We start from the raw sequence: 25,169 nt of genomic DNA on the forward strand, positions 1-25,169 counted from the left end.
TTAGGAATGGTACAAACTGGAAGAAGTTGGCTGCCTCCATTGTCATCCTACTGCTGTTGCCTTAGGGTTCTGGAGCCTCTTCTACTGGCACTGCCTCTCCCCGTCCCCCTTAACTTAGGGTCCAAGTGAGACCTACTCCCAGAGATTCATACAGGCAGCCACACCTGTGGTTTGAAATAGTCTTTATTTTGTAAACATCTGTGTTTAAAATAGATGAACCCTGCTCACAATTCATTTACTGGACCCAAGACACAGTACACAAAGTTCACCCATCACAGGGAGATGGTGGGGGGTCAGGAGTGGGTGGAGTGCCTGGGGCTGAGTCTCAAGACAGCAGGCGCAGAGGTGGCGAGGAGGAAACAGGCAGGAGCGCCTGCTTAACAGTCTGGGCCGAATGCCAGATCCCAGGCCACCTCCTGGACAGGGGAAGTTTAGGGGTGAGAGGCCAACTCTGATACCTACTGAGCGGAGCTGCTCCCCAAAATCCCAACTCTCCTCCTGCTCCCATCTCTCTCCCCAGCTGTGGCCCTGGTGGACGGGGCTGATCAGGCCATAGAATCCTGACCCCAGGTTTTCCTTTCCCGAACTTCTAGGGTACAGTAAAAATATAGTCCCTTTTTCCTGAGGGGGCGAGGAGAGCAGGCAGTGGTGCCGCCTGATCTCCAGGGAAAGCTGCTAGACTGACCCACAGGTTGGCACCAATGCCCAATAAAACTTGCCCTGACTCAAGTCCCTGGCTGAGGGCACACCAAGGGTTGGCATTACCGACCTCCCTCCAGTGTGATGCTGCATGTCTTGACACCTGAGGAGTCAGTCAAGGCAGCATCTCCAGCCTTAGTCATCACTTCATCCTAAAGTCCGCTCTCTAAATATCTCATTAGCCAACTACTCCTAACCCTAACTACTCCTGCCCTCCTTTTCCTTCCACTGCGCTAACCTATCCCCAATTCCTACATCCTGAGCTACCCTCTCCTGTTCTCTCCTGGTTTGAGAAGAGTCAGGAGGAAAGGTTTGGTGATTTCACCCCCCAGCCCCTTTTTGGAGGAGCAAGGAAGTGGGGCTCTTAACCCTTCACATGTGTGAGCCCTGGGTTCTGGTCCAGAGCCCAATTCTTTGTTTTAGCTCCAGCCCCTGCCATGCGATATGGCTAATATGTAGTTTAAGAATGATCCTCCTACCTAGGCTCCTCCATCTTGGGACGGTGGGGAGGAGCCCTACGAGAGCTGGCAGCTGACCTGTTCCTTCCTTAAAAGGCCTCCTTCAAGCTACTCTTGGGCCACATGGTGTTAAAGAAACTTCTTCCTGAACAAAGAGCTCTGGGGGAGGGAGCCGCTTCCCTCCACCTGCAGCCACAGTGCAATTGGCACACCCTCAAGCCTCCTCCTCAGGAGCTAGAGGGGCAAGAAGAGCACGTTGTCCTGGAGGCTGAAGAGAACAGCACCAAGCATTTCTACTGGGGCTTTCGTTCTTTCTCCCCATGAAGGCCCTGCCCTTCTCCACAAACTTTGGGTCTCAGGAAAACTGTGAGAGCTGAAGGCTAGGTTCAATGAAAGACCACCAATGTGGCTATGTCACCTCTCACCGGCCAGGGGAGTGTGGGGTTTCCACAAGAAATGGAAGATGGAACCCAGGAAGCCCTGCTGCTGCCATGTTCCCCTCTGGTTTGCAAACTGCCATCCCTGGCCTGCAATCCCTTCTCTTCACCTGATATATAGGAGCTAGTCCTTCATTCCAAGTGCTCTCCTTTTTGGAGTGCATGCTTGGCTTGGCAGTACCTCTGGCCCCAGGGGTCTCCTTGCCCTTGAAGTGCCCTCAGGCCCTGGTCCACATCTTATGTTCAGGAACCCAGGTGGGGAGAAACTGTGTACACGCTGCATGGGAGGTAGAGAATGGAGGTGAATTTTTATCCCTGCCACCCCTCATCACTTTTTTTCCTTCTCTGAGGTACCTGCCTCCAAGCTCAGTTCCCCAAAAGAGGCAGGTGGGCAGGCAGCCAAGCAAGGCCCAAGCTGGGGGGCGGGCAGGGAGAGGTAGGACAGCCCTGGCTTGAGGACCACCAGTTTGGTGTTTCATTCCTACCTTGATGTTCCACTTTCCCAGATCAGTGGGGAGGCAGGCCCATGGAACAAGAAGAGACGGGGTGGGGGAGGGAGGAGAGGAAGAAGCACCCCGTAGCCTCTGGCCCACCCACAAAGCAAGGGGGCCTTCTCCCCAGAGCAGAGTATGGAACATCCCCATGAGCCTGAGTCCATTCCCTTAGACAGGGTTAGGGAGAAAGGGAAGAGAGGCTGCACTAGCAGCCACACAGCAGGACACATAGGGAAAGGGGTATGAGGGGCTGGGACACAAACACACTGGAGGGGAAGGGGACAGAGAAAGAGAAGTGGGAAGAAGAGAGAAAAAGCGGAGAGGAGACAAGATGCACTGAGAAAGAAGGAGCCTTAAAGTGGCCTTGTCTCCAGACTGGGCCACTGTGTGGGGTGCTAGGGTGGTGAGACAGCACGTGTAGCACATTTGGGGCTCACAGCAGGCCTGTGGCTGGGAAACAGACTGGAGGACACCACTCCAGGCTAGAGGGGCTGGGGGCAGAGGCTGCTCGGAGATGACACAGCACTGCTCTCAGGACCAGGCGGGGGGGTAGCAGCTACTGATGTTCCACAGGGTCACCCAAATGAGAAGAGAGGCAGGGCCAAGCCCCGACTCCCTGTCTGCCCACTGGCCTCCTGAGGGAGGGGGGATCGTGTGGGTGCTCCACGCAGGAACCTCAGCACCAGCAGGTTTTCGAAGAGTTCGCCGGGCCCTCAGGTTTGCCCTCATCCTCCTCCAGCTCTGCCAGTGCCAACTCGTTGCTGGCACGTGTCCGGAGACCATCCAGCTCCTTCCTATGGGCCTGCAGCACCAGCTCTGTCAGACGCGTGAAAGACTGGGAAAGCAAGGGGCACAGGTTAGCCCAGCATCTCCTCCTCTTCCCTCAGCGATCCTGTAACTGCCGAGGGCCACATCTCATCCCATCTCGCCTCCTGTCTGCTGCCTTCCCCGCCTGCCTCCCCAACTCTGCTGGACTCAGCCAAAGAAGCTGGGCAACTGGGCTCCAGAGCTCTCACCTCTTTAATGTTGAGGTTGGTGCAGGCACTTGTTTCATAGAAGTCCATGCCATACTCCTTAGCCAGCTGCAAGAGAAGAACATTCCTGAAAGGGAGTCAGTAAGGGAACGGAGGTGCCCAGAGCACCCGGCACATACTCATGCCACTGCACTCACAGCCTATGCTGTGCTGTGACAATGTCTCAGATAGGTAACTTCTCAGACGAGCCTGGGAGCTTCTAAGACACAGGCTAGCAGAGAATGGTAGAAGATGCTCCGCAAATGCACTCCTCCATTCCCCCACCCCCTACACACACACACCACCATATATCAGGAGACAAAGACACCAAAATGTTGTGGCAATACGGCAAATTAATGAAAAACATGGGCTTTGGAGTCAAACAGCCCCAGACTTGAATACCAGTACTGCCACTTCACAGCTGCAAGACCTTGGACAAATTACTGATTCTAAGCCCCAGCTTCATCATCTGGATGAAGGCGGATGAAAGTGTCTATCAGCCAAGGTTGTGGCAGGAGTAGATGGGCTCATCCATCTCAAAGCACTTGCTTAGCACCAGGCCACCCATACGGTGCTCAGTAAATGCTATTATTCTAGTAGAGTTTGCTTCTACTTTCAAATTTTTCAGTGACCATAATCACTTTTTTATACCAAAAAAATCAACTTTAAGTGCTAGTGGAATGCTATTGACTGAAGAGGGAGAAAAAAGCTCTTGAGGCCCTTGGAGTGGGTGGACGGCTCTTGTCGCAGCCGATTCCATCTTTCTTTCTGTTCTCTGGGAGGACAGTCTCCCTGTATGCTTGGACATTCCCTCTCTGCCCCGATGGCTTTGCAGATGGTGGGCTCTTCACTCCCTCATTTCCCTTCCTACTTCTTTCCAGGAATAAGGAGGACAGGGAGCAGGCGTGGAGGGAGTGGGGTGGACTGTAAGACGGTAGCTGTGCCTAGATGCTGTTAGAGAGGAAGTCAGCAACTTCAAGTCCTTCTTCATCCTAACACCAGGATGAGCTCTTCGGCAGAGGTAGTCCTGCCGTGGGGAACTGAGAGCTGGGAGAGTTGCTGCCCAAGAGGTCTTTGTTTCAGGATGGACCCCAAATCACTGTCCAGAAGGACAGAAAGCAAACTCTCAAGGATGGCAACTCACCCAGTGCCTTACACTACAGTGGGAGGTGCGAGGGTGCCTGATGATAGTGACAGAGTCCTGGGTCCCAGCTCTCAGGACTTGTCCTGGAAGGCAGCGGAAGACCCGAAGGATGGAGTTGGCCAGCTTGCTCCCACTTACCTGCTGCCCTTGCTCTCTTCCCACCTGCCGTTTCTGCTCTTCATCTGCCTTATTCCCTATAAGGATCTTCTGGACACCTTCTGGTGCATACTAGGGACAAAGGACAGGCAGAACTGCCAGTGAGTGCTGCCTTTCCCTCCCATCTCCCCACCATACAGTCCACACTGGCCTCCACACTAGCACCAAATTTAAGAGCCCTAGGGACAGAGTGGGCTGACTGGGTGCAGGTGTCAGGCTCCCCCAAGTACCATGGCTGACACCAGGGTCTCAGAAGGGTGTCATGGGGACAGCTTGGGGTAGAAGACACTCTGGCTAATACTGGTGCTTCCTTGGGTTGGACAACTGATATCTGGTCTGGAAAGGACACTGGACTGAAGTCCAACCCCTCATTCTACAGATGAGAAACTGGGGACTCAGAGAGGTTAAGGGGCTTGCCCAAGGCTCCACAGCTTTTGTGGCAGAGCCAGGACTGGAACCCTCGTCTCACAATTCCACCTGGTCCTGAGTTGGGGAAGGAAGCTGCTGACAGGGTAGGCTCTGACCTAACTTGTCTCAGAGAAGAAACAGCCAGAGAGGCCTGGCAGGGTGCAAGGCATGGAGGGCATGGCAGCTTGGGCTCCTTCCCGATGCCTTACTCACCTGGAGGGCTTCATCTGGGGCTGTGGAAGCAAGGTTTCCTGGTAGCATTTGCTCGCCAACCTCGAGAGCTTCAGCCCTTCCCATCTGGCCCTCTCTTTGCTTTCCCCTCTGAGGTGCCCTTCTCCCACCCCCGACAGTGAGGCAGCATCTCCTACCTCATCCACATCACTGACCCACTTCATGATGTGCTGGTAGGAGCGCTCGCTGCTAATGTCGTAGACTAAAAATATTCCCTAGGAGAGAGAGAAGGAGAGAGAGGTGGGGGGTGGGAGGGTCACATGCACACAGAGGCACTGCATAGTCACGGGGCCAGAAGCAGATGTGGTACCTTAACTGCTGGGTCCCACTCTCCCTGCTCCCTTCTTAGCATAATGAGGATCTCTCAGCACCCAGAAACATCTCCTTCTCTCTCAGACCCGCAGAGCTATTTCTTCCTAGGTCCATCACAGAACTTTCTGAGGTAGGAGGGTACCAAATACTTTGACCCAGGTCTCTGGCCCAGGGTGGAGGGTGGAAGTTGAGGGTGAGGATGAGGGACCTGCCTGTAGTTAGTGGTCAGAGACTAAGTGATGAATGAATGATCAACGAATAACTGAAAGACTGCCCCGAGGCTCCCCTCCCCAGCAGGCAATCTGAGGGCCCTATTTTGTGGGTCAGAGGCACAGATATCTCAAACACCCAGAGCCGGGAGTGTGGGTGGCAGCATTCCACCTCTAAACCCGGAATATGGCAGCTCACCTGGGCCCGTCGATAGTACTGCTTTGTGATGGTCTGATATCTCTCCTGCCCCGCCGTGTCCCTGCAGTAGAAAGCCAGTCCCTCAGAAGAGCAGGGACCATGGAAGCAGGTGGGGAGGGGAGAAGCAGGAGCTGGGAGACCCTGTGCCCTTGCAGGAAAAACTGGGGAGCAGCAGGGTGAGAAATCAGTGGAGCTTTGGTCCCCAAGGGGACCCAAACACATCTGACTCTGCAGCAGGGAGCCCTGGTCATCTGGTGCAGACAGGGCTTGCGGGGCCTCGTCAGCTATGTCTGCACCAGGAGTCACAACCCTAACTGGGCCTAGGACAACTCTCTCTAGAATTTGGCCATTGTGGCCAGACTGGTTGGACTGCTCCACCTCCAGTGCCTATGGGGCCTCTGAAGGCAACGCCCATGCCAATCTGAAGGCGGGAGACAGCTTCCAAGAGCGTCAGGACAGAGCCACAGCAGCCCCCTGTGGCTACGTGCGGGAACTGCACCATGCTGTACTGAGGAACTCACCCTGAATGACGGGGTGGAGCCCTCCCTCCTTCCAATCCTACCACAGGGTGTCACAGCTCAGGGTACAGCCTTATTCTAAGACAAACCCCCAGTGGTTAGTTTGCCACTTCTTTCTAACTCCTGCCTTTTAGTGACTTGCAGTCAATCCTATAAAGTTTCTTAAGCAAGATCAGAGATTAAGGCTCACAGGAGCAGGAGAGGGGCTTTGAGAATTCTGCTTCTCTCCATGGAAGAGGTGGCCAGTTAACCCCGATGAAGCCTCAGGACTTTACATATGGCAGTGGCAGCCAGGAAGCAGCCCACTCACCAAATCTGTATCCGCACCTTGATGCCATCAACCTCTATGGTCTTCATCTTAAAGTCAACACCTGGGGAAAGGGAGAGAGCAAGAAAGTTAGCAAGGGAACCAGCTGAGAACCGAACAGTAAGGCCCAGGCACTCACGCTGGAAGGGATCTCCTTTTGGTTTAATTTGGCTGAAAGATGGCATGAGGTAAGGCCTCCCTGAACCAAAAACTACCCTGAGGAAGTGTCCGGGGCTTTGAACGGGGCTTTCCTTCCTCCCTAAGCTGGAGGTGGCAGCAGTAAAGGGCTCTGAGGACACAGGAAGTGAACATGAGAGAATATGGAGGAATCCGCTCCATCGCCGCCTCACTTAGCGCCAAACGTGTTTCACTCTACACACGTGTGAAGTCTGCCAATTATACTTCTGGAGAGCTGCTTGTTTCCATCCCTCCTTGAACTCTCATCCCCAGGAACAGAATCTGCCTCATTTGCCTGGGCTTTTTCTCTCTCTGCCTTATTATTCTCTCTGCAACAAGGAGGGGTTGCAGCGTTGTCATGAATGGGGGAAAGGCACACAGACCCTGGAGAGAGCAGGACTGTTTCAACCCCATGGGGTGTATGAAACCCTCGGCACCTGGAGAAGGCCCCCCAAGGAGAAGGCCTAGTAGATCTGTGGTTGACTAGCCCCGTTCACCACAGGAGGCACTGTTGTTTACCAGAAGGAGCACGTGCTTTGAAATCAGGCCTGAGCTCAAAGCCTTCTCTGCCCACTTAGCTCACAGATATGACTTTGGGCACCTTGCTTCTCAGATCCTCCATCATGGGGACCGCAGTCATTTCAGAGGCTTGCTGAGAAGACCAAGTGAGATGCAGTGCCTGGTACCCGGTGGATATTCAATCGACTGCAGCTATCATTATAGGTGAGTACAGGCCTGGTCCACAGTGGGTGCTCATGGTGACCACCAACGACCAGATGAAGAGGCAGTGGCACAGTGTGTCACTGGGGGATGGAGAGGAAAACAAACAGGGTTCTCAGGCTCATCTGCCCAGACTGGAGGAGCTAAGTTGCCACAAGACACAAGAAACATAAGGGATTTGGCAAAGCAGCCCAGGGCAGAAAAGTATTTGAGGAAATTTATAGCAAGAGAAGTCAGCACCAGCAGCAGCACACAGGCTTGAATGTGAGTGACGACAGAGAGATGAGGGGAGATGTTTTTGTCATCCTGCATCTCCCCAGCCCTAACTGTGCCCAGTGATTGAAGAGGTATGTCTAAAAGGTGAATTAAGCTGAAGTCTTCGTGAACTTCCTGGAGACAAGTCAGGAATGGGCATGGTTAAGCAGTCTTCAGGAGGAACATGGTAAAGGCAGAGTTCTGGACAGTAGACACCGGCTGCACAGCACAGCCCCGAAGACCCCAAAGGTGCCAGATTCTCCCCACCATTGCCATTCCACCTTGGCATTAGTTCTCTCACAATGGGAATACTTCTCCCCGTATCCATGCTGTCCTCAGCTTTCCACAAATACAGATTAAATTCAGGCTCTTCTCTCTCACCATCAAGACCAATCATTTAATTAGAAGGAAGAAAAAGATTCAGAACGGACAACCTGAACTAAACCAAGCTGGTCAGACGTGAATCATTTTTCGCCTGCCCAAGCTGATTCATCTCTGTTGAGCTGTACTTTTCCAAATGGGCAACGTCTGGCAGCCATTCTTCGAGCGTGCTGAGACGGTGAGGAGGGGGAGGAGAGAGAAAGAAGGAGAGGGGCACCTGGCCATGGTGGGGCCGTAGCGTGCTCATCCCTCCCAAGACAAACAGTTGTCAAGAATTTGCTTCTCCCTAACACCTGGCATAGGAGGGACTCCAGAAATTCTTGTTCTTTCCTGGTGCAGTGCCTTCTTCCCAGGAGAACCAGCAATTCTGTTCCTTTTGTAATAAACCTAACACATCCTCCTACCAGCCCAGCAAGCCTGGTCAGTGCCTTGTGCAAAGTGGTCACAAGGGAGCTCCTACTCCCTTTATTTCATAAACTTCTATGGGAACTTACTTTGTGTCCTCACAGTGCTAGGTGCAGATGGAGTGGCACAACAGACACATGCCCCTGCCCTTACAGAGCTCAGTGGAAAGGACACAAAGGCCAGGAAGATAACTAGCCCAAGGTCAGCACGGCAACGAGCAAAGGCCTGTTGATGCCACAGCCCACGCGATCCCTCACACTGCTTCTTGGGGGAGTGAGAGCAGAGTTGTGTGGTAACTAGGCAGAGAAACTCAACTATGCTTGCTGTCCTGTTTCTCTGCGGGTCCCCAAGAAGGACTTGGCTGGGAGAGAAGCCCCCAACACAGGGGAACTCTCCCTGATAATGAACGCAGGCTGTTGGAGAGGCAAGACTGACAGGAAGACGTGCAGCCACCCTGGGGGTGAGCGCTGGGCCTGAGTCCTTCCCTCATCCTCCGCTTCCCAGCTGTGTGGCTGGGACCAAGGCTGGGGAATTCTGGGGGCTCCGAGCACCCACACACACCCCACCATCTTGCAACCTAGGCCCTCCTGATCCCCCAATAAAATGTTTTAACATCTCTGAGAAGTAAAATGCTTCAATTTTGGCTCTTCAAATGCACCAAGGAAGAAACAGAGTCTATGCCTTCTGAGGGATTTTCCTCGCCCACCCACTCCCCCACCCCCTTTTTTAATTTAAAGATTAACAGCCCAAGGATCTTCTAGTGGAATCTATTCCTTCTCTCTCCTACACACCCTGGACTTTCCATTGGGTCCACCCTACCAATCAACCCCTGGCCCACCATGACCTGTGCCAACCCATGGCCCCTTCCCTCTCCCTGTGGGGCTGTTGGTTTCTCCCGCTGCTGGGCGCTGCAGGGCAAAGTCAAACACTGGGCTTGTTCAGTCGCTGCGGACTCAGGCTTTCTCACCTCAGCCGGGCCCTCGCAGCTGCTCAGCACACTGTTTATTCCATGTGTGGTCACCCCTCACACTCCTCACAGCCACTGTCCTCCCTGCTGAAGGCTTCAGCCCCAGGCACCCTCCCCACCACTGTGCAGTCAACAGAAGTCCTTCTCCACTGTCTATGGGCAAGACGGATGCTGCCTGATGAAGCCTTTCCTGAGGCCCACCTCATTTCCTAAGCATTTCCTGTTTTCTTTGCCTTCTCTGGGGAAGAGTTCCCTACCTTCCCAAGTCTGACCTCTCAGCTGTACTCATCAGCACCCCCTGGGTGCACAGCCTAACAGTTTTGCTCCTCTTTCTTGCATCTTCAGACTCCATGGGAAGAAGAGAGATTCTTCATCTACCTCCCCTCCCAGCATGTTCTCACTCTGGCTCCTCTAAGGCAGCACTTCTCAAACTTGAAGGTGCACACAGATAAGATGGGGACTGATGTTGCATTAAGCTTCCAGTGAGGCTGATGCTACTGGTCCATGGATCACACTTTTGATAGCAAGCTTCTAGGAGAGTAGGTCTCAAAGTGTGGTCCCCGGACCTGCAGCATCAGCATCAGCTGGAACTTGTTAGAAAGACAAACTTTTGGGCCTCACTCATGGAATCAGAAACTCTGGGGGTGGGGCCCTGGAATCTGTGGTTTAACAAGCTCCCCAGGTGATTCTAATACATGCTGAAGTTTGAGAATTTGGAGCTAAAGCTTTGAGGCTGAAGTGTCAAGTGAGGCAGCATGGGAGTTCTCCCAGTCTCAAGGTGTGCTCTGCAGATGCTCAGCTTTAGAACCATCCGGGGTGATCTTTCTAAACTGCTGCTATCTTGATTTGCATAGACCTACTGAATCAGAATTTGAGAGCAAGGCACAGAAACTTGTGTTTCTAACAGGACCATGTATGACTTTTAGAGAGAGGAAAGTTTGAGAGCTATAATACAGTGGAAGAAAAAGCCATTGGCATTGGAGTCAGAAAGACCTGGCTCTGTCCTGATTCTGGCACTTGGTATGTGACTTTGGGCAGGTTTCAACTTCTCTGAGCCTCAGTTTTCTTCTCTGTAGAATGAGAAGACCACCAGCCTCCTAAGGGTTGTTGTGGAACAGAAATTAGACCATGTATGTAAAGCACATGGCACACGAGAGGAAGGGTTGTCTGCCTCCTACCTTCCCTTTCCCGGAGAAAGGCTTCCTGGGGACCAGCCAGGAAAACAAACCTAAGAACCCTGGATACTCTAGGCCTTTGCTACCCCAAGGCCCTTGCTAGTCCAGGGAACAGCAGCATCAACATCGTCAGGGAGCTTGGTAGAAATGCAAATTCTCAGGGCCCACCCAGACCTGCGAAATTGTAGGTACGCTAAAGTCTGAGAACCACTATCTACCCCACCTCTAGGCAGCGCCACACCCAAGGCTCATAATAATGCTCACAATCATAGCACTCCCCCAGCTAGGGAATCTGACGCCCTCAGTTCTCATGCCAGCCCTGTGAATTAGGTAGGAGTGCAGATTATTACCGTGAGGCACAGAGAGGCCGAGGAACTTACTCATGTCCCCACATCCTGTGGCTGAGCCAGACGGGGAAACTGGTGTCTTAAAACTGACCCAGGGTACTCTGCACCCCACTAGTGGCTTCCCAGCCCTTCGAGGCTGTGGAATCTTACTGCCTTTGCTGTCACACCCGGCATACCCCACACTTGTTCTGGTATCATGAAGCATCTGGAAGAGAGGCAGTGGGCACACGTGGAGCAAGCCCACCACAACCTATTTTCAGAGAACCCCTTGCTCCTTGAGAGTTCACGATTCCACTAAGCCCAGATGCATCCCCCTGGACAGTGCCATCTCAGTGTCCCTGAAGAGAGCCTGCTTCCTTTCCTGGGCACAGGGAATACGCAGGGGTGAAGAACAAGCAAACCCCTCACGTGGCTCCAGCAGAGGTTCTCCTGGGAGGAGAAAGTCAGGAAGATGCGGCCCTCTCCCAACCAAGTGCAGAGCAGCTCATCGTGATTTCCCAGCACCTCAGATATGTCGATCATGGTCTCTACCACACCCAGTATCCTTTTCTGGCTGGAAGTGCCCAGCCCAAAGCCCCTGCTCAGGGAAGGAGGGCTAGGCACAGCGTGTTCACTGTGGAGAAGCAGCTCCTGACTGGACCAGGGATGGGTATCTGACCCAAAGGAGACCCATCAACAGGCTTGCTGGTGACCCACAAGGGGACCTGGCCAACAGGGCAAGGGAACCTAGCTAAGCCAATCAAACTAGCTCCCTCAGACGCTGCAGAAGGGACTGGCCAGTTGGTAAGGAGAGAAGCATGAAGCAGACAGAAGTGCAGAGAAGCGGGATGACTAAAACGGCAAACGCACTGGCCAGAGTGGGCCTGAGGGCGCTGGATCCTCACACAGCCACCAGTCCACACCAGACCCCACCTTCCTGCCCATGGGTTTCCTCATAGCACATCCCTGTTTTCTGAGAGCGCCTCAGGATGCCTGAAGATTCACAGCCTGTGACTGTCCACTGCTGCCTAAGGACTCCGCCAGGCCGGTGGGCAAGACGTCCCAACTATGGGGCTGGGAGGAAGACTTCTAAAACCATGGGCCCTGCTCCTTGCTGCCTCCTGGTTTTTGTCTTCTGGCCCCAACTAGACATGGAGTACCTAAGGGGCAGAGAGTATATTCTGTATTTGACAAAGTTTTTTTTTTTTTTTAATCTTTACCTCCATACCAGCTCAATGCCGGGCATAAAATAGCATTTCCATTAGTGGCATCGTCCTCCCCCAGAGAGCACAAGGCGGGATGGGCGCCAGCGGCTCGAGAGCAGGGACATGTGTCCTGCCATCTAAATGCCTCGCAGACACTGGCAAGAAAAACTTGTCAGTTAAGTGACAGTGCCAGGTCCTGATACGCATGTGGACAGGTGCTGCCCTCACCACACCTGTGGCCTGAGGCAGCCCTAGGCCTCTGGCTCTTCCTGCTGTGTCCCTGGCTGCATGGCCTTTGCTCCTCCAGCAGCAACCCCTTGCGACTGCCAGGCCACGACCTGACCCCTGCAGCACAGTGACAGGGATGCTGTCAGAGAACTAGGAGGACAAGCAAGGCCCTCTTCTGGGCACCAGGGCCTGGGGCAGACAGAGGGATGGGGCAGGGTAGACAGTGCTGGCACTCACTTGGCTCCTAAGATATCTTGCCTTGGCAAAGAGCTTACTACCTTCCCAGTCGAGCAGTGAGGGCAGGTGGAGACTGGAAAGAAGGAAACAGGACAGATCCGGGGGAAAGAACACTCCCCCCGCCCCCCCCCCCCCCCCCGCACTGTCTGCCTCCAAAGAAAGCATGGAGGAAGTGCGGCTCAAGAAACAGAGGGGCATGGTCAATAAGAACACGATTGTGAGGCCAGAGTTTGGTTCCAGTCCTGCCTTTTCCACTAATTACCTGTGTGGTCTTGGGAAAGCTACTTAACCTCTCTTTGCCTCCGTTTCTCACCTGTAAAATGGGGATGATGATCCCTGATGTCAGAGAATTTTGTGAGGATTATGAGATGAGGTATAAAACCCCTAAGGCAGAGCCTGGCACATAGAGCTTTATTAAATGTTAGCTGAAGAAGCTATCAGCCTCCTGTAGGGGAGGATGGGATTATGGAACCCAGGGTCACAGCTCGGGGAATGGAGAGAGCTCTGGGAAGTAGGCGGGGCTCAAGTTGGGAAGATGGAGGAGAACAGGGCAGAGAGGCAAGACAGACACACTAAGCTGGAGCATTTCAACAAAAAGAGAAACTGCCACTCACCATGGAGGCTACATGGCCCCCAGAGTCTGACTACAACCTAAATTCTGGCACAGCTAAGGTGTGCCTATTGGTGGGCCAGCACCTCATGGGTTAACGTCAGGTGCCAGCTTGCCTGTCTGCCAAGTGCCACGTGGTTCAAGTGGAAACAGGGCTCTTCTGGGTGCCAATGTTATCACCATGATCAACCACAGCCCAAAGGACCAGCAGCGTGACCTGAGCCTTCTCATTAGCAATGAGACGCCGCAACAGGGAAAACCTAATACACCTGAAACCCAAGGCAGACACCCAATGCCTGGAGCCATGCTGGCTCCAGTTACGAAGCTGAAGTTCAGGAAGGCCCTGCCCCGCCCCCCAGAAAACCAGCATGTGCTGGACATGTGGAGCTCATGTGGGTTGTGGCAGGAGGTCACCTCCCAAGAGGTCACCCTGAGAAACCCCAAAACAAGCTTTAGGGAAAGAAAGAGCCTGGGGGGAGGTGGCTGCCTGACTTTGCCACCCCCAACAAGGCATCACAGTAATCTCCATTTCAAAACCCCCTCTCGGCAAGAGAGAGGCCTACTAATGCCAGGAGACCGATAACACAAGTCAGGGGCGGAGCAGGGAGGAGACAACACAGAGGGAGAGCTAAGAGACAAGGCTCAAGGGAGGACTCCAGACAAAGGCTCCTGGCACATGAATGTCCCTCAGCCCAGTCAGGCGAGGGGAGCTGGGAGCAGCTTTGCCCAAACCTGCTCTGGCTGCAGCCCTCTGCCTGCCTTCCGTGGGGCCTCGGCCTCACTGCCTGCGGGACTGCATGCTGGCTGGCTTCTCCTTGGACCCAGTGCGGGCTGACTGCCCCTCATGCTGCCTCATTCGCACCACCGTGTCCTGGGAGTGATGGGAAGTGAAAATAAAGGGATGCCTGGTCGCTGGCTAACTCCAAGGCCATGTTTTAACCTCCAGGGCACTGGGCCCAAAGGCTCTGATTCAGATGCCCACCCACAAGAAAGGGTGGAAATTTCCAGAATGATACTCGATCCCTCCCTTCTTTATAAAGACACAAACAGATGCGTGCACACAGACACACACACACAGGACCTCAATGTGGAAGGACAGTGGTGATATGGGGACCAGGACCACTGTGGAGCCTACCCCTTTCATATAAAATCTTGGAGAGCCAATCTTCAGAAACCCAGGACCCATTATCATAGAAGGGTTTCCCGGTCAAACACGGCCTCCCATGAGGCTGGAAGGAGTGCATGCCCTCAGTGCCTGAGCCCCTGACCCTGAGGTGGTTCTGGAAGGTCCCTCTAGCAGCTCGGTTGAGTCAACGGGCATCATCCGTCACCAGTAGTGACCCTGAGTGACAGACAATACTGAACTTAGTCTAAGATACTGACCCCTTGTCTCTGCATTCACCAAAGAGGACCCCACTCACAGCGGGATCACAGGAGCCACTTTCTTGCTCCCTGCTATGTCTGAGCTTCTCCTATGACATGGATCTGAGCAGAAGAGCTAAAAGCTACTGGGCACTGCTCACCCCTTACAGAACTTCCCCTCTTCTCACAGCCCCAACACGTGTGGAGCCCAGTGAGTTTCTCATTGTCTGTGAGTCCCAAGAAACCAACACTACTTGGAACTTCCCTCAGGGAAGAGCCAAAGTTCTCTAGGAAAACGCACATATGCATGCACGCACTCATTCAAACAAACTGTTACTGAGTGCCTCCTCTGTGCCATGAACTAAGGTAGGTACTAGAAGACACAGCCACGAATAATACAGAAAGATCCTTGTCTGCAGAGAGCTTCTGTTCTAGTGGGAAAGACAGATAATCAATAAGTAAACTAATAATTTCAGAGAGTGATAAGTGTTAAGAGGCAAAAGCAGAATAACGGAGTAGAGAGTGAGGAGATCCGTGTGCAGGCTGCTTTAGATCAGCTGCTCAGAGAAGACCTTTTAGAGGAGGTGACAGTTGAGCTGAGACCCGAATGGCAGGAAGGTACCGCAGGGGGAAGGTCTGAAGGGTCAGCGCCCCAGGCAGGAACACTTTTCAGTCAAACTTGCAGTTCCTCAGAAGAGACAGGGCGGAGGGACCAACATCATTCTTTCCTCTGTTGTAGAGAGGGAAGGCACAGCAAGGCCCTGCGCTTACCTTGGATCTCACAGGGACCCACTCATATGTGCACATGTGTGTGCACATGTCCAAGTACATATACACTTGTTTAGAGGCTCTAACCTGAAGAATGTATCAAGAAACTTCTCAAACACTAGAAAGGGCAACTTGGGGACTCCTTGCCCCCCACTTTATGGTGAGATCTCTATACTGAATAACTCATGTGTATAAAGCGTATCATTCTGGTACACAGAGTGGGTACACAGAGTAGGTACTCAGGAAACACCAGGTCCCTTCCCCTTTCCCTTCCCATGACCGCGTGCACAGACCTCCATAGGGCCTCTGTGATATGTGCCGTGTGCGCCAGTTAATCCTGTCCTGCTCCTGTCTGGCAGACCCCTTACCTGGGCCTCGCTTCCCTAAGCCTGCTGCTGAGTGGTCTGTGGGCACAGCTGAGGCGGCCAAGACCTGCCAGGGTACTGACTACTTAGTCCTCCATCTCCTCCTGAGCCTCTTCCCAGGAAGGGCCATGTTGACAGGCAAGAGAAGGTTCCGGGAGGAAGAAATGGGCTGGGAGCTTCAGGAGCAAACATCTTGGAGGAGACGGCCTCCAGAGGCATCTGCCCTCACAGAGAGCCCATGAAGCAAACTCCTAGCAAGGATCTAGTTGAACTTAAGCTAGTATGACCATGACCTGGCCACTACCAGCTGGCCCAGTGGGGCAGAAGAGTAGCAGCCCCAAATGATGAGGCGTTCTCCACAGTGCCTCCTCCCCGACCCCTTGTCCTCTGGGGAACCTTACTTAGTCTTCAAGGACCCACTCAACTGTCACTTCTTCTGTGAAGCCTTCACCAGTCAACCCTGGGGGGAACTGATCGGTCCTCTGTGACTCCAAAGCATCTTGACATTGCATTTACATAACGTTCTGGTTGTCTGCATGCCTGACTCCCCCACTGCACTGTGAGCCCCCAGAGGGCAAGAGAGCATCTGATTCATTTCCTATTCTCATTGCCTGGCAGCCGGTAGATACTCATTACATATTATTCAACAAAATTAAATAAATGGAAGAAAAAATGAGTACGTGGACAAGTGCACGAATGAGTGAATGAATGAAGTCAGTACATTCCACGAGAAAAGACCAGTGGAGAGATGATGGGGCCCCAGCCACAGAGTCCTCAATGAATATATTATCAAATAGTGATATGAGGGCAACTCTCAGATCTCATCCTCAGAGGTTCCCCCAGCCAGACCCTTCAATCACAGCCCTTGACTGTCCCCCAGAAGGTCACATCAAGGAAGCAGACTCAGCCAACAGCAGAGACACAGCGTCTCTCTGTCTCAGAGCCCTCAGATGGGTGGGGAGGCACATGTTCCATCCGCTGGGCTCACAAGAGAGAGGTTCTATTTGCAACCTGTGGAAGGGCCTTCTGGGATGAGCAAGCGCATGCCCCAAGCCAGTCTGGAAAGACTGGAGGAGAGGAGACGTTCCAGCATGGGCCACCTGCATGTGGATGTGAGTCAGCACTTTTCTTGGGCCTCGGTTTTCCCAGTTATAAAATAGGGCTGATGGTGAATCTTTCCTCCTCGGTGGGAGGAACTAAATGTCCAGGAAGCTCTGTGGCTCCCTTCACAAAGCACACTGCCCAGGCAGAACGGCCAAGGAGAGGTCAGAGGCCTGCGCAGAAAATTGGCAGTTTTACAGGGAAACAGGCGCAAATATTAGATTACAGAAGAAGGCACTCTGAGAAGAGCTGGCAATCAGAGTAGCAGGGTAATGGCCAAATATCGACTTTCATGTAATAAAGCTCATCACCAAGCCTTCTGGGGAGCGGGAGGAGGCTGGCAGGAGGAGGAAGGAGCAAGCCCCAGGGAGCTGAGCCGCGGCTGAATCTGCAGAGCCGTGAAGGTGGCACAGGCGCGTAGGGCAGCCGAAATGAGGTATCAGAGCCGTTCTTGGGGATCACGTCCTTGGGGAAAGGATGGGCAGAATGGAGGCCCAAGGCAGGGCCACACCTGGCAGAGGCCCAAGCCTTGAAGCAGAGCCACCCCTGTCCTCTCGGGTCACCTCTCTCCCTATTCCTTCAAACCAGCTCACTCTTCCTCCTTAGCCCTGGGCACTGCCAGGGCACGGGGGCGCCTGGCACAGAGACTTAGATGAAACCCAGAGCCTCCTCCAGTGCTCCCCTGGAAGAAGGGACAGCGCCCTGATTCCTGTCTGTTCTGCTCACCTCTGTACCCCCAGCTCCTCACCCAGCACTGGGCATGAGGCCCAGCTGCTCATCTGTGAAGATTCATCTTGTACTGCCTTCCTTAGAGGATCTATGTCTGATTTTTGGTAAGAATCTAGCCAGGTTTCTTACACTTTGGCATAAGAGTGGGTGTTCAGTAAACAGTGCTCCAATGGCTGAATGCATGAGTGACAGAGAGGGTGACCTCAAAGCACATCATTGACAGTTTATTAATCTTGAACACTTTTTTTTCTGCTTTATCTCCCCAACCCCCCCCCCCCCCCCCCACCGTACACAGTTGTATATATCTTAGTTGCATGTCCTTCTAGTTGTGGGATGTGGGATGCTGCCTCAACATGGCCTGACGAGCGGTGCCATGTCCGCGCCCAGGATCTGAACCCTGGGCCGCCACAGCGGAGCGTGCAAACTTAACCACTTGGCCAAGGAGCCGGCCCCTTGACAACTTTCTTATGAGCTAGGAATAGTGATGATAATGATAGCTGCTCCCATTTTATTGAGGGCTCTGCCAAGTACTTTGTATCCATCAGCCTCTGTAATCTTCACCATGACCTTTAAGAAAGACTCTTAATATCATCAGTTTACAGATGCGGAACCTAAGCACAGAGACATTAAATAAGCATCTGAAGGTTGCAAAGCCAGTAAGGCCACGGAGAATCTCATGCATGTCCTCGGCCCTCTTTCCAATCTACTCATGTCTTCTCACTTTCCCTTCCTTTCTTCTGGGCCTTGGGAACAGAGTGGGAAGAGACCTGTCTCAGGCTGCCCCAGGGCTGGAGGGGAGCGAAGGCCTCCCACCATAGCATGTAGACCCACTCTGTCCCTTCAGCAGTGTACACAGCGCCTCATGGTCTGGGGCCCACAGACCCCAGGACCGTAGTGCCCAAGCAGTAGCCCCAAGGTTCATTAGGCTGCTGGATTCCAGGCTCAGGTCTCTGCCCGCTGGTCCTGCCCCAGCCCTCTCCCTCCCCTTCAGTCACCCACAAACCCTTGCCCCAGGCAGCCACGGCCAGTTCAAACAGAACTTCCTGAGAAAGGTGATACTGCAGAAGACCAAGCCTGAGAAAGCAGCCCTGAAGACATAGCAGTTTGACCTGTCAAACGGGAAAATCACAGATCACAGCTCCTCAGAACCCAGAAGGGGTTCAGCCAAAAGGAGCCCTTTGAAACAAAAGGTCCATGTTTCTCCCTCCGACTTATTTACTTAGCATAATACCCTCAAGGTCCATCCTAGACTTTTAGTGGAGAACACGATGTAGTCTATACAAAAGTCAAAATATAACCACGTACACCTGAAATTTATTTTTAAAAAAATAGGGTACAGAGACCAGGTGACAGGTCTACTCAGGAAAGACCAAGGATGGGAGGGATAAAATCAACTGTGGGCAGTCCCTTCAGCTTGCATTACTGGCTTCCATGTCACTTCTGGCCACCATGGGAAAGGAAACCAAAGGTCCCCTGCACGCAGATGTCCATGTAGGAGAGGACAGCTCCCTGCCTGGGCAGGCAGCACAGGTCACATGAGGCCCTTCTAGAAGTTGCCAGGTTGATGGGTTCAAGCTACTCCCCACTTCTGCAGGGAAACGAGAACAGCGAGGGTGTGGAGTCTGGTGTGAGTGCCACAGGACGGGGTGGGGCTGGAGGAGAGAGAAGGAAGGAGCTGAGCAGTTCCTCCGTGCCCAGCTACCGCCACAGCCCTGGACCGGTCTCCTCGCTGCCGGTCTTAACCCCTCTAACGGCCATTTTCACCAGGTCATCCCCCTGCTAGAAACTTTTCAACCCACTGCGAAGGCTCAGTGTCTACCTCCTCAGCCAGGCCCTCGAGGCCCTCAGCCCCCTGGGCCCCACATCCATTCCTTCATTTAACACCACTCCTGGGGAGCATGCCTGGCCCCGACCTAGGACTGTGAAAACAAGAGGAATGAGATTTGGTCTCACCCTCAAGGCACTTACAGCATAGTTTGGGAGACAGAGAGATAAACAGAGGAATGTTCTCACTCTTCCCCTAAAAACTCCCCTGTGTTCCAGCCAGACTGTCCAGAGTCCCAGGAACGCCCACGGACTCCCCACCTCTGCGGTCCCTGCTCCCGTTCCTCCATCTGCTCCCGCCCAACAGGGACTGAGACGCAGCCCACAAGGCAGGGCGGGGCCGGCTGCAGCCTCCCCATCCGAGAGCCCTCCCTGCGGCCTGTCGCCCACAGGGCCCTCTCCTTCCCAGCCTGCTCCAGCACTGGGTCCGAGCAGGAGCACTCACGGTCCCCTCACTGTCCCCCCGCTGCCTCATGCACGTCTGACATCATTATTCAGCTCCTGAGGACGACTGCAAGCCCTTCTTCACAGTAACGGTACCGACCACAACCGATCCTACCCCTGAAGTGGCTTCCCCAAGCGCTCCCACATAAACCACCTGGCTGTGGCCAAGGTACTTTTTGTCTGTGTCTCGCCTGCCCACCTAGACTGTGGGCTGCTGTGGGCAGGCAAAGATGAACTGAATATGTCTCTAAAATGCCTGGCACGGTGCTCCGGTGCTCTGTAGTGAGTCTTAATTAATTTGTTGAACAGGTGAGGAAACAGCAGATTTAAGTTAAGGCACCAACGGCCCCCTGGGCTCTGCATGTGGGTCAGCTCGGCCAGCCGCACAGGGAAGGACTGCGGGCGCACAGAGCCACCTCAGGGCCCCTGGCGCTCAGCCCACCTGGGAGGTCTCTTCACGGCTCCCTGGCAGGCCCTTCTCTGGAACGTCACAGGCTCTTAGAGTAAGTGACATAATCGGTAAATCAGGAAAGTGCCAGCCTAGGTGACATCAGCATGATCCAAGAATCTGACCTCTGTCTTGGCAGTAATTGCTGAATTGCCTCATTTTCCCCATTCACAAAAGCAGCTCCGGGAAAGGTGTCTGGATCAATGCCCAGCACGGTAAAAGAATGTGTCTTAGATGAGGAGCAGCCTGAGAGGGGACTCCGTGTATTATGCATGTGGGGATCTCCAGGTCACAGCACCCGGCCGAGCCACAGGCCACGCGTGGTTTTTCTGAATGGATAAATTAATGAATGAGACTTGGTAGTACCCATTTCCTTGGCTCCTTGATCTGCCTCCTGGCTGCCCCTTCCAATTCCACGGGAAACTTTCTGTATCCCTGGAGCAAAAGCTGACCGTCTAATTCTCCGTAAGTCTTAGTTCAGGCTGAAAACATGCCCACGCCGGGGGAGAATCACAGGGACCCTAGGAAGCTTTAAACAACAACGCATTGAAGAAACCCAGTGGGGAAATTTTAAAAGGCTGGTGTGAAGAAACACAGGTTTCTCTCTCTTCCATGGAATCCAAACTCCTAAACAGTCCTCTGCGTCCCGGGGAAGGGGGGAGCCAGCCCTCAGAAGCAGAGGAAGAACTAGGAGAGCCACCTTCAGGTTTTAGGTCAAAATACCAAGGGCCTTGAGGGGACAGGAGGGGGAGTGGTGCAGAGACACGGATTCACCTCTGCCCCCAAAGTGGGCGGCCCCAGAGGGATTCCGAGGAAGTGAGGGAAACTGCGAGTTCACCTGTCCAGCAGGAAGAAGGTGTCTAAGACGGGAGAAGACAAGGTGGAAGAGACACAGGAGAAGGCTAGTGATCAGCCATCCGGGGCCAAGGGACTGGGGAAAGCATGCCCCTCGCAAGGGCCATTTGGGTATTTTAGAAACGGTTCCCTCACTGGTTTGTGGGGATGGAGGACACGTCTCCCAGGGGAGGCTAACTCCCCCACAACACTAAGCGGGAGCCCAAGAGCTTCGGACATGAGGTGGCTGAGTAAAGCTCTCCAGGGAAAAACTCAGGTACTCCTAGGACTTGAAATGTGTCCAGGACACAGGGTGCAAACTACTGCTCTTCAGGCAAAACCCAGGGGCCCCCAGGCAGCCCACAGCCCTCTGCAATAGCTCAGCAGCCCCTGGCACCAGGCCCATCCCAAAAATAACCACTGCAATTTTCCCTAAGTGCTAACCTGCTGCCCTTTATCCCCAAGCCTGCAAGCTGTCCTCACATCCCATCTGGTTCCTCAGCCACTCCCTTGCTCATCACTCCAGGCTTTCTCCCAAGGCTGCCTCCTCCCTGAGCCTTCCCAGAGGCACGCAGCCCTCCTGCAGGCCTCCTACCCCACCCATCCCTTTGAGCCGTCTCTCCGAACAGTGGCCCAGCCCCAGCTCCTGGACCTGCTGGGAGCCTGCCTTTCGGCTCCCCGGAGAAAGACGAGTGCGTTCCCTGACCCTAAGTCCCTTGATGGTAGTGAAGCAAAGATGGAGTGAGACCTTGGGAGCTCAACGATGAGGACAACAGTAAGAACAACCAGCATTTATCCAGCGTCACCAATGTGTCTGACTGTGTGCCAAGCGCTTTTACAGACATTACCTCATTTAATCCTTACATTGCCTCAGGAGGGAGATAGTGTTATTATTCCCATTCTACAGATGAGACACTAAAGCTCAGAAGCTTAAGCAATATTCAAGGGCACGCTGTCCCAAAGTGTGCTGTCCCAGAGTGAGGTCTCCAAGTCTGTCTGACAACAGACAGCCTCTTAACCACAAGGCTCCGTTCCTCCCACCTCTACCTGCTCCCTCTTCTGTCTTGGCAGGGAGTGTGTGTTGGCAGGGAAGGCAGAAGACTCAAGTGGAAGCTGAGTGCCGGGCCCTCTCTGACGGGAGGGGACCTGGGCAGCACTGAGGCTGCTCCATGGCATCAATGGGGAACTGGTCAGATGTGGGTGGGATTCCCGCAATTCAGACCTCAGAGGGGGGGCCCCCTCAGGACCCAAGAGGGAGAGACCTCGGCAGGGGGGAGACCACCGACCCCCTCCCAGAACAAGTGATCCCATCCCAGTCCTGCTGGGAATGCCACCAGGCCTTGTCCGCTAAGCACAGGCTCCAGCACTGCCAGATCAGAGAAATGTATTCTAAGGTGTGTCCTGCCTGCCTTCTGACCTGCTGGTCTGGACAAGTAGTTTTGAGTTCCTTGTCCTCCTCAGCCTCCTTCAAAACAAATGCTTCAGCCAACTGCTTTCCTGGAGCTGGCTAAGAAGTGCCCCTTTCACACGCATGAACGTTGAGCGTCTCACCTCCAGGTGTCCCACCTCGTGGCTTACCTTCACAACTGTGCCCAGAAACTCAATCCCTTTGGCCCCTCCCTTCCTCCTCTCTTCCGCCTCCTGGCTCCACACCGGGTCACTCCTGAACTGAGGGTACCCAGTGACTCAGTGACCCGGCTCCCCACCCTGAACCCCTCTTCCCGAGTACAGGCTGTACCTCCCGTCCCCCCCCCCTCCACCTGGGGCTGTGGGATGTCATTTCGGTGGCTAGGATTCTCGCTGCTCCAGCTCGGGATACCCAGGCCTACACCCGCCCGCGTTCTCTCAGCTCTGATGGGAAGGCTCCCCAGCGCAAGGCCGGAGAACCTCTCCCTAGTCACGGACACCAGCAGGGACGCCCTCACCTCCGGGAACCGGGGCTCAGGTCCCCAGCTGGTGGCCCCTCACCCCGGGATTCAGTCCCTGGCCCTGGCCGCCCGCGCCACCGCCTCTCGCCCGAGGGGCGGACAATCCTCCGGGCTGGGGAAGGGAAGGGGCCCTCGGGCAGGTGGTGGCGCGGGGAGGGTGGGGCGCCCTCCGGCCACCGCCCCTTACCGATCGTGGAGATGTGCGAGGAATGGAACTCGTTGTCGGTGAAGCGGCACAGCAGGCAGGTCTTGCCCACCCCGGAGTCCCCGATGAGCAGCAGCCGGAATAGCACATCGTACTGCTTCGCCATGGCTGGGCCGGAGGGGCCGGCGCTGCGGGCGGGCGGCGCTCAGGCCCGCTCGGCCGCTGCCATCGCGGCGCGCGCCCGCCCGGGACGCCGCGCGGCGACAAGGAAGCCGGCGGCCGGCCGCTCGCTGGGGGCCGGGGAGCGCGGCGCGGCGCGGTGGGAGGAGAGACGGCGGCCCCCGCCCGCCCCTTCCCCTGCGCTGCCGCCGCCGCCTGGGAGGGGAGGGAAGGGCAGGGGAGCGCGCCGAGAGCGGCGACCCCGCGGCGGGGCGGGTGGGGGCCAGGCCGGTGCGCGCTCCCCGCCGAGGGTGCGCGGCCCGGGCGGCGGCCTAACCCCTCCCAACCGCTCAGCGCCGGGACCCGGGACCCCGGGGAAACATTTGTGTTTCCCAATGGAGGAGTTGGGACGAGCTCCCACCCAGCCCACCTCCACCAAACGCAGCTTTCGGGTCTCAGCACTTCGCCCCAAGTGCCATCCCAAACCTGGCCCTGCCACCTGTCGACTGCGCCCCCCAGCTCCCGCCCCTGCAGGAGCCTGGTCGGGCCTTCCAGTGGTTGGTCCTCACCTGGGCTCACCTAGGTCAGAAGGCCTTGATTTCAGCAGGGTCTGGATTCAAACCCCCAATGACTCTTGAAGTCGCCGTCTCCAGGAACACTCGAGTGTTGCTAGAATTCTCTCCCTCTGCCATCTGGCTTCCCTGTAACCCTGTGCGACTGTGTCCACCCTCCCCTCACTCACCCCAGTTTTTCTTAAAGCAGGGAAAAGTGCTGAAAAGATAGATGATCATAAAAATATTTCCAAATGCAAAATCTTTTGGAAATGTTGTGTAGACAAAAGTCTCTCTCTGGAGTCTAAGCTGCTTAGGGTAGGTGCTCAGGATGCAAGTACATTATTTCGCCGGCTAAGTATTTCTGCTAGAGAACACCCGTGGCACCAAAGAATAAAGGGGCCTCTTTCAAGACCTTATCTACTACCACTGAATGTGTTAGCGCTGGAAGAGACACAAATAAATGCTCTCTGGAGTCTAGAAAACTATCCTAAGAATGAGTATTAGCAGAGAACAAGTCTAGCCCATTAGATCTTTAAAAAGTGATGAAAAAGTGTGTGTGTGACTGTAATGAGGCTGAGTATTGGATGGAAAAAGTATTGCAGTAGGAGGTCAAGGAAAGTGATAAGTCCATTGACTTGACTTGAAGAATTATATTTCAGACAAAGTGTCTAAATTTATAATAAAGAGGAAAAAAATCTTGAACCTGATAGATATTTTGATTACATTAAAAGCTAAAGAAACTGATCCTGTGGATTCCATTAAGATTTCTGGGTGTGCTTCTCTTCGCTGGATTTACATTGGGTTTACATCGGGTGCACGCCAAGGGCTCTGGAGGTGGGCACCCTGGAGTTCCAGTCCCAGCTCCTCCACTCACCAGCTGTGCAACCTTGAGCATGTTCCTGAGCCCTTCTGTGCCTCAGTTTTCTCATCTGTAAAGTAGAGATATCCTCACAGGATTGTTGGAAAGATGAAATATGATGTGTGAAAAGCGCTTGGCACAGCACTGACACAGTACTCAGTGAATGCCCACTGACAAAAGCACCCTGGAGTGTTTTCCCCATGCTCGTGTGCTGGGACGTGTATTCCACAGCTGGCCAGGGATGTTTTCGCAGAGCGCAGGCCTGTCCTGCTGCGATTTCCCGCCACACCGTCACCCCCAGAACAGAGTGCGGGTTCAGCTCAGCCTGAGCCCCGTTGGGCAGTGTAGCTGCCTTCCCAGCCAAGGCACTGCAGTGGG

General features: G+C 54.2%; 2 protein-coding genes across 10 annotated transcripts in view; one reads left to right on the forward strand and one right to left on the reverse strand.

Moving 5' to 3' along the window:
- CHURC1 (churchill domain containing 1) overlaps positions 1 to 16,442 on the forward strand; it is a 44,375-nt gene extending 27,933 nt beyond the window's left edge. Inside the window, exons 4-5 of one of the 3 annotated variants that reach the window (XM_008518967.2) lie at positions 7,376 to 7,485; positions 11,384 to 16,442. In XM_008518967.2, coding sequence (XP_008517189.2) covers positions 7,376 to 7,485; positions 11,384 to 11,669 — 396 coding nt within the window. In that variant the 3' untranslated portion in view covers positions 11,670 to 16,442. Of the gene's footprint in view, positions 1 to 7,375; positions 7,486 to 8,627; positions 9,154 to 11,383 lie in introns of those variants that run through there. The other 2 variants (XM_008518968.2, XM_008518969.2) reach the window with 2 other exon arrangements.
- RAB15 (RAB15, member RAS oncogene family) lies at positions 166 to 24,289 on the reverse strand. 7 transcript variants are annotated; one of them, XM_070593199.1, is made up of 7 exons: positions 23,958 to 24,289; positions 6,589 to 6,649; positions 5,761 to 5,821; positions 5,178 to 5,255; positions 4,384 to 4,473; positions 3,105 to 3,170; positions 166 to 2,923 (listed from the first exon to the last, which is right to left on the reverse strand). In XM_070593199.1, the coding sequence occupies exons 2-7, from the start codon at positions 6,633 to 6,635 to the stop codon at positions 2,765 to 2,767; spliced, it is 501 nt and encodes a 166-aa protein (XP_070449300.1). In that variant the 5' UTR covers positions 6,636 to 6,649; positions 23,958 to 24,289; the 3' UTR covers positions 166 to 2,764. The 7 variants fall into 7 exon arrangements, with proteins under 7 accessions (XP_070449300.1, XP_070449298.1, XP_008517196.1 ...); XM_070593197.1 differs by having other exon boundaries at positions 23,948 to 24,268; XM_008518974.2 differs by lacking the exon at positions 23,958 to 24,289 and adding an exon at positions 23,262 to 23,571.
- Positions 24,290 to 25,169: the final 880 nt, after the last annotated feature.

Source organism: Equus przewalskii, chromosome 25, assembly GCF_037783145.1.
Source record: "Equus przewalskii isolate Varuska chromosome 25, EquPr2, whole genome shotgun sequence".
NCBI lineage: Eukaryota > Metazoa > Chordata > Mammalia > Perissodactyla > Equidae > Equus > Equus przewalskii.

Excerpts from the sequence above, each read along its gene's own strand:
- RAB15 (XM_008518974.2), bottom strand. The coding sequence starts at position 23,385 with ATGGCGAAGCAGTACGATGTGCTATTCCGGCTGCTGCTCATCGGGGAC. Across the intron at positions 6,650-23,261 it reads CTCGCACATCTCCACGATCG|GTGTTGACTTTAAGATGAAG; the intron begins GTAAGGGGCGGT and ends CCCTTTCCCCAG. Across the intron at positions 2,924-3,104 it reads CCAACCTCAACATTAAAGAG|TCTTTCACGCGTCTGACAGA; the intron begins GTGAGAGCTCTG and ends TTGCTTTCCCAG.